General features: G+C 37.1%; 1 protein-coding gene across 1 annotated transcript in view; it reads right to left on the reverse strand.

Annotated features, from left to right (window-relative positions):
• DLG1 (discs, large homolog 1 (Drosophila)) overlaps positions 1-13,578 on the reverse strand; it is a 175,067-nt gene that overhangs the window by 28,924 nt on the left and 132,565 nt on the right. Inside the window, exon 15 of the mRNA XM_010568436.1 lies at positions 1,872-1,986. Within this exon, the coding sequence (XP_010566738.1) occupies positions 1,872-1,986 (115 nt within the window). The remainder of the gene's footprint in view (positions 1-1,871; positions 1,987-13,578) is intronic.

The raw sequence follows: 13,578 nt of genomic DNA on the forward strand, positions 1-13,578 counted from the left end.
GTTAAGAGATGTGGGTGGAAAAGTTTTCTTTTCCTGAGGAATTTTTGCATTTTAGATTTTTGTTCCGACTTATAACAAAGCTGATTACCAAGTCTCAAAAAACCTTTCTTGGAAAGGGAATCACCAGTCTCCACGAGGCTTCTGCCAACAACCTGGAGAAGGCTGCATTTCCTGCAGCAGCTGACAAAGTCAAAAGCTCAACCTCCATCATTTAGCGATAACAACTTCCATCAGTGGAATAAAAGCTACATAAACACAAAATGCTTGTCAGTGGCTTAAAATACCAGACTGATGTGTGAACGTGAGCATAAGCGGTTTAGAGCTTAATCTGGCTATAGCTAACCAAGCAAAATAAAAGCATTTAGAATTGTTTAGGCTTAGTTATATGATGAGGGCTAAAGCGATAAATCTTGGGATTATGGAAGGGAAGATCTCACCACAATATCCATATGTACACCTACCTGTGGAAATTCTAAGACATGGATAACTGTGGTATCAAGCACTTATCCTTAGTATTTAAGGCATTTATCCGTAGAGATTTAAATTTTGACCCCCAAAAATATTTAAGGCAAAGACCAAAAAAAAAAAAAAAGAACAATAGCAGCTCTGCAAAAACAGAATCCAGATAAAGCTACTAAAATAACAGGTCAAAACATAAGGGCTATGTGTTATACTCAATCTAAACAGAAGCCCTGACTGAGTAATTTGCTACACTTGTTTCAAAGCCTTACAAAGTAGGTTGCAAAGGACTGAGACTTTCCTGAGCACAGATGCAATTAACCCAGGTAACTGCCTTGTGTAAGACTTGCTTCCTTTCCCATCGCTCAAGAGATACAGCACCATGAACAAAACAGTACCTGCTTTGGATGGGAAAAGTCAATAGCACCTGAGCCTAGGATTTTAACAAGTAAGGCAGTGAGGTCCTACAATATTTTAAACCAAGTTTAACCCAAGCACCAGCACAACTGAAGTCTTACGTGCTCTACTAAAATGTTCTGGCCCCTGCCAAGAGGCTACTGCTGACTCTTATTCAATCCAGAGATGAGCTCGTTTGGGGAACTCAAAAATCAATTTATTTTTAAAAATGCAATCTTCTTACCCACATTCCACACTTGAAACATTATGCTTTATCAGTATATGATAACTGATGTAGGAGTTAGTTGACACATTAAAGAGTTGCACCTTGCCACAATTTTGCAGTGAAATGACCTATTTTCTTAACTGCTTCATGCTCTTTTATATTTCCACTTCCTTTTAGCCTCCTTTATATTTAATTCTATATGAATAAATTAATGACGAATATCCAGTTCATTTGCTTTGATGCATTTGCTCTCTTGGTCACCATGGAAAATATTCTATAACAAAATGCTATTGGATATAAAAGTAAGACTTCTTAATACAAGCTGAGAATACAACTAAAGTAAGCTGAAGGAAGTAAGACAGAAATCTGTCAAAGCTTAAGTAAAGGGAGATTATAAATTTGAACTCAAGAACTGAACAAGGGAGAATATGAAGACTACTGTCACAAAAACACAAACTGAATTAAGGAAGTTGTTAAGACTTCACATACACTGACTTAAAGAATAAATATATGTTTTGCTGAAAGATTAGAATCACTCTGAGAGGCCAAAAAGCAAGTAATAGCACCTCTCCAAAGTTCATATAGGGTTCTCAGTGCTATTACTTCTTCTTCCGCTATATTACATTAATTGATATAAATTAAGCTTTATTTTTAATATATTTTGCATATAAATATCAATTTGTTAAGTTCAATAATGAGTAAATAATTGTGTCAAAATGCAAATACAGAAATACTAAGTCTACAAAAAAGCAGAAAAACACGCTACCAATACCGTGAAAAATATAATTACCTGACATATAGGGATCTCTTCTGGCTGGTTCGCAAAGATCCTGATCCTGAACTAATGCTACTGTTCATCATCTGTTCCCGTAAATCATGTATTTTAGCTTCAAAACGACTGTATTCTGTAAGAAAGGGAGGCATTGCAATTAATTTCCCCTGAACTTCAGCAATTAAGTTACAAAAACACTGAAAATCTCCAAGAATAAGCATTTGTTGCAGCTTTTTCAATATAAGAAAAACAACCCCAACATTTTTATTAAGCACTGTGTTTTGTAATTAAAAGCTATGATAAGTTTTACATTTATCAATATTCACTGAAATAAAATGTGAAATAATTGTGATTAGACAAAGCAAATAAACAAGCAAATAATACTTTACAATTTTGTGGTTTTAATCTATAGTTCACAGTAACTATTTTTTTCTAATTAAGACCAACATTTCTACTAATAATGATCATTTCTATAGTAATAAAAAGAATGATACAGATGAATTTTAATCCATGATAAAAAGAAAACTTCAGAGCATACATGTGAAATACACAAGTTTATAATCAAGAACTACATATTTTAAATTTAAAATGTTAAGAAAGGGGAATGAAAAGTGTCTGTACTTTAAAATTACTGGACTTAAATTAGATTAAAGAATTCAGCACTACAAGGTGGGAAATATGCAAAACATCTTCTGAGTAAGACAGCGTTCCCATGGGAGCTCAGGAAGGAAAAAAAATCCAGAATTCTGGCATGAATCTCGATCCACTTGTAAACAGCATTAGAGATTCAAACTCCCTCTATAGAATTATGTACAATGTTAATCCTGGAAAAACGGATTGTGTTCTTAAGCAGCACTGTGTACTAATAAAACTAAGCTAAATGCATTTGATTTTAGCTACAAAGGCAGGCAGTAAAATAGTAATAGCTTCTTCAGGACAAGCATTTCCTGAAGAGAGGTACTTACATGCTGTCAGCATAAAATATGAACTCAAAACAAGTAAGTTTTTCCTTCAGTTGAATACTTTGGACTTCAGCATCAACAGATCCACTTGTAAAACCTTCCTAGCTACAGGAAACGTTCTGCAGCCACCACCTTCACCAGGAGACCACGTGATGCCAGATTATAACAAGTCAACACTGGGAGAGCCAGGGTGTGTGCAGCAAGCAGCTGCTGAACTGGGTAATGTGTTGCTCTTCCTAGCTGCACCCTTAATCCCTGCAGGCATCAAATTTACTCAGGAAATGCAAGACTGATAGTGGGGGCTCTAAAATGCAAAAATATTGAGAAAATCTCTAAACTAAGGTTCCTTCAACACTCGTCTAAATACTATGGACGATGTATCATACTACATTCCGTAGCGCTCTCTCCCCACACGCTCAGACATTGAGCGCCAAGGCTTACAGACTAACCAGAGAAGACAAAAATACTAAATTACAGAATAATATTCTGTGAACCAGTTTCTGGTGTATCACTTCATTTATCAAGGTTACTGTAAGTCTGATGCTCTAGCAGTAGCATAATCTATCCAGATTATGACAATATGAACAGTCTCTTAAATAACCCTGACTTCTGTCCTTTAAAACCAACAGCTAGTAGTTTTTAAGACAGCATCTTAGTTTTTAAAACAGGATCAAGTGCCTTTTTACCAATAAAGCCCAGATCAAATAATTTACCAGCACTAAATCAGACTAATAAGGTTGTTTGACAAGAGAAACAAAAACAGTACTTCCACCACTACCAATGCTATCACTAACAGCAAAAGAATTTATGATGACAGGACGGTAACCGAAGAGGAATGTGAGAAAATGACATTTTTTAGAAAGCAATATCCCTTAGGGGAAGGACCCAGATGCAGAGAGAGAATAGTCTACTCTTGCTGTGCTACTGCAGCACTGCATGACCTTGGGTGTCACCTCATTTTACTCACTTATACCTGAGAAATTATCTTTTAAGCCTCTCACCTGTTTTTTGGGTGTTTTGGAAGATTAAAGCTCTAAACTTCAAACATACTACAAGAATGGTAGCTGAGATTTCTGACCTAGAAGATTTTGGGTTTTTTATGCCCCCTGTGTGAAAGGAAAGCAAGCATGGAAAAGACCAGATAATCCAAGCATTTTCTTGTGCTACAGCCTGTTTAGTACTGAAATTATCTGCAGTGCTTTGCAACAGCTACTGGAAAAGAGTACAAATTTCTGTTAAGAACGTATCATGTGTCATCTGTTGGAAGAATGAGATTTCCTCCTATGGAGCACGTAGTACGTAAAGGAGTTAACAGGGGAGACCATTCCTTACTATTGCTTAACTCTACCTTATCCTATATATCACCTTCAGGTTGCTGGTCTTGCAGTTTCCTGGAGTAATTTAATTTTTCTCATCAGAACTCCTGGGAAGTAAGTGCTGAATGAGTGACAGGGACATCTGTAGTAAGAAGCAGAATAATTTCTACATAGAGATTCCTGCCATACCGCTAAAGCAAAAAAGGAAACTAATAGGCTGGGACTGAGAAGACTCTATGTTCAAAAATAAGGGGTGCCAAGAGATGTCATATTTAGGAACAGCTTAAACACCCTCTGCAGTTGGAATCTGGTGAGCTCCCTTGATGTACAGCAAACTAAAAATTTGAGTTGTATGCCTCTTACAGAAGGCTGTGGAAAGAAGAGGATATATAGAAATCTCAAAATCATTGGATTTGGAGCTAAAAAGTAGACAGGATTTTGGTTTTTTAAAAAGAAATCTTGGTATTGGATACAGTGGTACTGAAATTAATGCTAGAGACACAAAATAAGACAACAGCAGGACCCTTGATAGCAACAGAAAAGCAGTTACCAGTTTGGTACCCAAAGGATCAGTACCCATCCCCTGTTGACTAATTAGTCTTGGCTGAACTTTGGCATTATAAAGCAAAGTGTGAGCTCTGCTAATCTGTCTAAGAGAGGTTATATTTCTACGATTAAGAAGAGTTACATATCAACTGTCTTTAGAACCTTCAATCTCTTATTAAACTGAAGAACACTGATACCATTCTGGTAGTTTATGAAATGAGGAAAGTAGTCACAGGATTGGAATCAGAAGACTGTCCACAGCTGCTCCATCTTATGTGCTGTACAAGAGGGGAACAACAATAGCCAACAGCTGGTAGCAAGACTGGAAATTCATATCCAAGATGTGTGTGTATCAAATGCAATTCACAGAAAATGCAATTTTATTTGATTACAGAAGCACCAGAAAACTACCTGTGCACCTCTGTTTTTAATCAATCCCTGTAGTAATACCTCACTACTTATTAAACGCCCCCCCCCCCCCCCATCAAACAAAATAGAGAGGTAGCATCAAATTTACACTAATGAAAGATTTCATATAATGGGTGTACCAGACATAGATGACTTTGTAAGAAACCCCTTCGCTAAAATAACAGAAAAGCAGAAGTACTGGATAAAACCAAAACCACAATCTTAGCTTAACACTTGTTTCTTACACTGACAAGAAAGCAAGTATTTAGGGATGAGAACTAGGCAAGCACAAAGCGATACCTTCCCTTCAAGTACTGTCCCATCCCCCAGTATTTTCAATTTTTACAGAATTTCATTGTATATTTAAATTACCTATTCCATTCAGCTTATCACCACTAGATTATCCCAAGTGCTAGAGAACTGTTTTCTTCACAGTTCCATTCTTTCTTATGGGGTATGCATAATACTAGATATATAGTGTATGACAAAATTGATCATAGTTTTTCCCCTAAATCACAGTGAACAGCACAATAAACTTCCACATGGCTAAGTGTGACAATGCCATACAATGCACATATAAATATAAACATTTTTTTAAAGTTTTATTTTGCCACTTCAACACTCCAGAAATTTGGGGCTGAAACAGTCACAGTGAACAAGATAAAAAAGTCACTCTGCTTTCTTGGTTAAGAGGAAATGAAGAGCTTGGCTGAGAAAGAATATGATTGATCTCTGGTCTAATGTGATTGGGGTAATCAAACAGAAAGGACATAAGCTATTTAAATGAAAGAGCAAAACTGACTTTAACCCAAGTGGAGTAGGCTGGTCATAGGAACTCCATCTATGAATATGCTTCCCACTTCCACAGCCACCAAAACATTGAGATTGTCAAACAGTATTTTAATAAGAACTATGGTGGCACAAGAAACACCGCCCAACCCCACCCCACCTCCCCAAATGAAATTAAAAAACAAAACAAAACAAAACCACACAATCCAAACCTTCAATCCTTTCAGGTCAGAATTTGACCAGGATCTGAAACCTGATGCATATGCAACAGCAGTGAATGGGACTTAACTCAGGATCTCTTCTAATGTTCTGAATTTTAGGAAAGCTGCTGATGCTATACATCAAATAAAGGGTAACAGGCAGCAAGACTAACATGAAATGCAATAAAATAAGAACATAATAATAATGGTATCTCTTCTTGGCTAGAATTTTCTCAAAGTTTCCAATAAGTTTAGGGGCAGGGAGGGAGTAGTACCTGCTATCATAACACAGAACTTCAGGAAGCACAAGCATCTGCTGCTTCAATTCCTGGCATTTATCCAACAGTACCCCACCATCACCAAAAAAAAATCCCAAAGCCTACTCAGGTTTACACATAATCAGTTGTTAAGAACATTGAAGGGATACATCTGGGCTCAAGTTTAAACTTTAAAATTATACTGGATAAGCAGATGGTGCAAAACTAGAATAAATCTGCTCTATTTCATGTCTGCACGTACTGCACAGCAGCAAACAAAAAGGGGGTGGGGGGGAGATTAGGAAATCCTGGAAGATTCCTCTGCTCCTGAGCTCCTAAAGTGATTTTACCTAGAAAACTGTAATATTTTCAATATCAATGTTTACTTTTACAGAAGTCAGAACTTCAGAGAAAGGGTCTGAGCAGTCAAACTCTCCTGGACTATCTATCTGGTGGGCAACAAGACAGTGATACACACAGATACGTGGTGAATAGTCTTTACAGGCAGAGGAAGAGAAAAAAGAGGCCACAATGAAATTTAATTTGGTGTGGAACACACGTTCCAGTAAATGGGGCAAAGGAACAGAAAACTATAACAAGGGATGGAAAATTCAGCAAACAGCACAGAAGGAAAAGCAATGCATGGATGTGTGTACAAGGAACAGATGGCAGCACAGCACTGAGAAGCACAGATTCTTACATATATTGAACCCATGAAGAGCTGAAAAAGTTCACTTTAATTAAAAAAGTATGCCCCTTTCCCTCTTCCCATCTGTCTGTGGAAAGCCCTCCTTTAGCAGGACCCATTGGATCTGTCAAAGCAGGATTCTTGTGCTGACAATTTTTTATAACTATCAATTTATATGCTTTTCTGCACTCTCAGAATACCCAACTTTCCTTTTCGTGGTGCCTCCAAACAAACTTGAGAACCCAGTGCCTGGTAGTAAACTAGGATGACCACCATCACACTGATCTTGTATTGACCTTCCATTTGTTTTCAATTCTAAGCTTGTAAGGCAGGACTGCCACAGCATGTAGATGACTGCAGTTGTATTTATGAGTTCTAGTCATGTACTACTACCATCCCTTGATTATCTATACTGATATTTGATAAATTCATAGGTACCATTCATATTTTGCACATCTTTTCTCATTACAGACTACAGTAAACTTTTCAGTTGGTAGAGGAGGTTGTGGAATATAGCATGTTTAGTACAACCATTCAAAAACACTAGCAAAGAGGTTACCTACTAAAAGGTATGGACCACAATAAAAACATCATAAATAATTTTTGAGGAGATATTACTTCGCTTCAATGCTTGTCATTTTATATTAACATGACCTGAAAAACCACAATGCATTCCGCATGCTACTGGTGGCTTTCATGCACTCTGAAGTGTAATGAGCTTGTACCTCATTAATCACTTGAAAGACTAGGCCACGGAATTTCAAAACAGATTAGAAAAATTGCACTTGTATTTAGTTAAGAACACCTCTGGCAGAGCCTGCAAAACTCAGAAAGAGACTAGGTCTAGTCACTGCTGAAGTGAATTGACCAAAAATGTTGTTGGAAGGTTTACCACGTACTCACAACTTGTAAAAGGTTGAACTGCTCTTAAAGAAAGACAAACAATTTTATTTATTATATTAAAGAGCAGGAGTGAGGTTTTAAAGGATTAAAACATGTGTAAGGCGCCTTACAGCATCTATCAGGACTAAATATAGCACAACCCTTCTTCTAATCTTCATGGGCCAGATTTTAAAGGTACTTTTAACTGACTAATCTGGATTACTTGCAAATGAGTAGAACCAGGTACAAAAGAAGCAGGAACAAAAGTTTGACCACGCAGAGACCACGTACCCCAAAACAGGATAAACTTTTTTTTTCCAATTATTTTTTTAAGAATTGTTCATTTTGTGAAATTGAGATGTACTGATCTTCTAAACCACCTTTGGTTAAGACAATCCATGTTCTCAGCTAGAAAGCAAGTGAAGCTCATCCTCTTGATACAAAACAAATACTGAAAACTAAGTTTTGCAAAAGTGTTATTAGCTTTCTGCTACACTCCAGCTGGACTTTTACAAACAGAAGATTTACCACATATTTCAAGGCAAATGCTTAAAAAATAATCTTAGCTTATACAAATGAAAGTGCTACCATTTCCCAGAGCTTAGTTATTCTGTTTTAAATTCCACTAGAAAAGAATGCATAGATGAAGTGTTGCAAACAGAAAAATTGGCCAAATACTGGTAATTGAAAGGTAAGCTCTATCAAAGCTCCACCCACCCCTCCTTTTTCTTTTCTTTGACTCATTTGTATTAAAGATAAGAGATAACGAAAAATACAAAGTTGTCATACTTGGATCTTATTTTCAGTAGATGCTTACATTCCTTCAAAAACAAACAAAAAAACCCATGAAAATCCACCTAAAAATCTGGCTAACAAGGTATGAGGAGTTTTGATTGAACTATGAATCTTGAACACATTTTGCAATGGAGAATCACTTATTTCCTTTAATAAAGCTGAAAGAAAAATATGTATTAACTACCTATATGAACAATGTAAGTTCAGAAGAAGAGGTTTCACAAAAAATACCTTAAAATCTTCTCTTGAGGTTTTGGCTCCACCTTCTCCTAATCTTACACTGATCCACCCAATCACCTAAGAACATGGAGCTAATCTGATCACTTAACCATCTTACTAGTCTTTCAGGATCAGCTGAATTACAAAAAGAAGACCAATGTAGATTCTAAATAACAGGCAGCTGACAACTCACATGAAAAAAGGACTGCTGTACTAGTCAAAATGATAATTTTATTTTTTGTACATCAAGCGGATCCTTGGGAAACAAATTGCTGCTAACCCTGTCATGACAGGAAAGGGTATCTGAATTTTGTTCCTGTTTTGGGGGAAGGGTCAGGTGACCAATGAATGCTGATGCCAATACACTTTGCTTGCTTTTTCAAGGCCCTCCAAGAGCAGGCTTTACAGTTAATGTGTATGTAATGGCAGTTAAAGTTATATATATACTTAATTGCCCAGTTCTGATCTAGCAGAATATAACTACAGAAAAAACCAAACCAAACAAAAAAAATTTAATCCACAAAATTATTTTCTATCTAATTTCATCCAAATATATTTTCATACTTTTAATGTATTTCTTTAGCTATTTTTCTTATTTTTAAACACTTAAATGTACTCCAGCTTTAATACAGTTATGGCAGCCTACTGGCACCTTGTACCTTTTCAGAATGGCAAAACCTAACCTTCCAGAAATTCTGAAATTTGAGGTAACACTATTATGTCAACCTCAAAACACCCATGAATGTTTCACAGGACCTTTTACTTTGAATGGATGTAACAATGGAAACATCAATGTGAAGTGAGGGGAGAGCCCTCCAAGGGCTCTGGACCTCTGGACAGTCCTATACTTCCCCCTTGCTGCTCCTCTCCTCACTACATTCTCTTCAAGCACTGAGGCTGTCACGTTCCTGTATCCCAGCTATGTAGCATGATCGTAATTCTGACCATCTCTGAATCCACACTCACAGGAGACAGACATATATATGCAAATTGCCTACAGCTTCCTCTCATTCTTCCACACTAATATCACAATTTTTCCTTGCCACCCCACAACTGTAGAAAACCTAAAGAAGGGAGATGGCAGTGTGGCACTGAGGTGTCTCTGCAGAGCCAGGGAGCAACAGGAAAATGAAATGGCTCAGAAACCTCTACAAATGAAAATGGATCATCAAAATGCTTTTGTGTACTGGAGCAACATCACTTTCTTTGAAACTGCTGCAAGTCATGGTACTTCATTTTTGGTGGAACTCACAGTAAAGCAAAATATCTTTTTATTCATGAATGATGTCTTGAAAGGAGATGGAAATTTGTAGTAGAAGTGGGGGAATAAGGAAAAGCTTCCAAACAGAGGAAGAGGAAAACAAGAACAACATCCTGATTTTCCAAAGATTCATTTTTCTACAGCCTACTTGGTATTTCCTATGAGAGAACTGCTTGCGAAAATCCTCTTTTCCCAAAAATCTGAGGAGAAATACAAATGGTGAATTTCTGATAGAGCTAATGTGGTAGGATGTAAAAACATGAATTACCATTCCCCACCACATCTATGAACATACAAACTGTCATATACGATTACAGGGAGTTGAGTGAGTTGGTCCCAAGTGTCTTCCAAATGCTCCTATCATACTGAATCTATTTACCCAGTTATAATGAACCCTGATGGATGTCTAGAATCTCCTTGATCTGTCCTAGCTGTCAGCATCTTTTACAAAATCCTGCTGGATTTATAAATATAAATAAAAACCATGTGCAATACAAGCAGTTATAACTGATGCTCTTCATCTTCTTGAAGAGATTTGAGAAACACCAATGACAAACAATGATTTTACAAACTCTTCATTTTAATACTTGTTAACCTTTTTTTGAATGGCATAAACAAAAAGTGGAGATAATTATATATACATATATGTATATATATATATATAAAATTTCCCAACTTAAATGAATCAAGTGAGGGGAAAAGATGACCATCCGCAGCTATAATTTAGGAAGTACAAAGATGATCAAAGAACATATACACTGTTATCTAGTACACTCAGTCACATGGATGGTAGTTTCTATTTGGAAAGTCAAACCTCAGACTGATAAACGGTAACCTTTAAGGAAATACTCTCTTTACTAATCTCTAAGATACGAATGGTGAGTATCTAATCCAATTTACCCCCCACACCAGACCTGAAAGAAGCTGACAGCTGGAGTTCCATTCAGTCTTTTTTTACAAGGAGTAAGAAAAAGGCAAGCAGAGATACCAAAGTCAGACATTAGTAACTAGACCTCTCTGAGGTAGGTTGCCCATGTGTCAATTCATACTTTGCCTCCAAACTACAATGGATCTCAATCTCCTAGTTACACTTTTGCTTCATGGCATACTTCAAAAGGGTAGAGTAAGCCCTAACATACTTCCAACATCTTCACTACAAATGGAGATTTTAAGCACTATTTCGGACAGACAGTCATGCAGACCAAACATCTTAAAAAAAAGAAATTCCTTTCTTTGATTAATGTGTCAGATGTTTGCCCATAATCTAGGATAATTCAACATCTCCCACATGCATCCTCTCAAATGGGCCCTATAATTCTTTGAGAAGAGCATTCTCAATACAGCTCAACTGCATACAGTCTTATTCTGAATGCTTCAGTAATCATGAAGCAATGAGTACAGCTCTAGGTTTGAAGTCTACAAGTCACAGCTGTTGAGAAATTTCTAAGAGGCAGTGTATGTGCATGTTGGTCTGGGCGAATCTCTGTGCAACAACTCAAAATCCCATCAGTCAGTCAAGTACCTCACTACATGTTTCAGGAAAATAAGTTATCTACTTGGACAAGTGGTAATGAAGAAAGCTGTTATTTCCAATGCAGAAAGAGCAGGAATCATCCAAAATCCTTAGTTCTCTTATTCTAAAAGGAAAAGAGAGTTCTGACTTTCAGTATACAAAGGGATTCTTTTCCGTTTTAAAGCCTGAATCCCTGAAAGAGAAGACTGAAAAACTGCTGCTTTTTCATGAAGTCTGGATACATTTTTTGGCAAGGAAAAAAAAAAGTGCTTGTGTCCTGGGATATATTCTACCAGAGAAACATTTCTTCTGCTACTAGGAGCCACATCGCAATGTATGTCCCTGGCAGAAAAAATAGTGACCAAGAATGCCCTCTTTGAACAAAAAAAAGTAGCCAGATCCTCAAAAGGGCAACTCATGGGCAAATAAAAGCACAAGTTTCATTTTTCACTAGGGTGAGGGATCCCTACGCAAGGAGCAAGAAGGTGTAATAATTTGACCCACCTGTTACAATACTGAAGAGCTAAGCAGAGGATAGGCCAAACATGTATCCACAGAAGTATTTGACAATTCTGACACAAAGCCAAAGCAAATATTCCAGAACCAATGCTGACCTTACTATTCTTTCTAAAAGGAAGTCTCAGAGTGAGCACTCCTAGAAAACAAATCCTGGAACAGAGCAACCTACAAGATTCAACATGCGAACAGGATGCACACCCTCTCAAGACAATACAGGCATTAACAACATGGCCTGGGTACAGGGATTTGACCATGAACCAGACACAAACAAATCAGCTGGCCTTATTACTGCCAGAGTTCCTGGGTCAGTGGAGATAAATGATGTTGATGGGGGTGGAGGGGGAGGGGAATGTGAAAGCTAGTGTTTCAAAATCTTGGGGAGGACAGAATAAAAGCAACATGACAGAAAAGAATAAATAAAAAATGAAGAAAAGTGTGCTGCAACCAGCTACCTAACAATTTCAGATGAAGGCAGCAGTCCTACTCAATGTCCAGTCCTGACAGATGGTTATACTTGCCAGTACTGTTAAAGGAAAGGTTTAAGCAGACAAGTCAATGCAAGGAAGATCTAGTGATGGGCCATCCAATTTAGCAAAATTGGAGAAAGCTGTTGATCATCACAGTTCAAAATAAGACATCAAAAATGTCTTCTTATATATCTATATAAACAATAATATATGGGTTTACAGACTCAAGGTAAGCATATACATTTAGACTAATGAATTTTTTAAAGTCTCAAATAGACAAAGGCATTTGAAATGTGCTGTAAAAATACAAGAGGACAAGTATGTGTATTGTGATGACGTAGTATTATTTGGCTTCTGCAGAACACAAAAGGATGATTAATCAGCATCAGCTGCAGTCTAATCTGGACCAGAAGAAATTGCTGGATAAACAGAAATACCAGCTCAGTATGAAACAGAGGAATGAAAAACCTGATGGTCTCCTTAGGTCATCTGAATCAACACAACAGAGAAGGAATTAGTCTTTTATCCTCCTCCCACTAAAGAAAACAAAAACACCATATTAATGGGTGAAGACAGCCGTGAAATACAAAAGTAACAACATGGTATTTCTACTACGTTCTGCATTTACTGCCTTAATTTTCATGTTATGACAGTGTTAACATTTACTGAGGAAATCAAAATTCTGAACATGATCAGAGCAAGAAACATATCAAGCCCTGGCACCAACACTTGCATATATTCCTATCTGGTCACTTGCAATTATGCTAACAGGAACATGTCAATATCTATGGCATTATTTGCTTCTCCTCTCCTCAAAAGAGGGGTTAGGTGGGTCAGAGGGGTCAGAGGATATTGTAGATTATCTTTCTCCGAGTTTCAAATTGTAGAAGTGCACCTGAATGT

This window comes from Haliaeetus leucocephalus, unplaced genomic scaffold (genome assembly GCF_000737465.1).
Source record: "Haliaeetus leucocephalus isolate CR32 unplaced genomic scaffold, Haliaeetus_leucocephalus-4.0 Scaffold240, whole genome shotgun sequence".
Lineage (NCBI taxonomy): Eukaryota > Metazoa > Chordata > Aves > Accipitriformes > Accipitridae > Haliaeetus > Haliaeetus leucocephalus.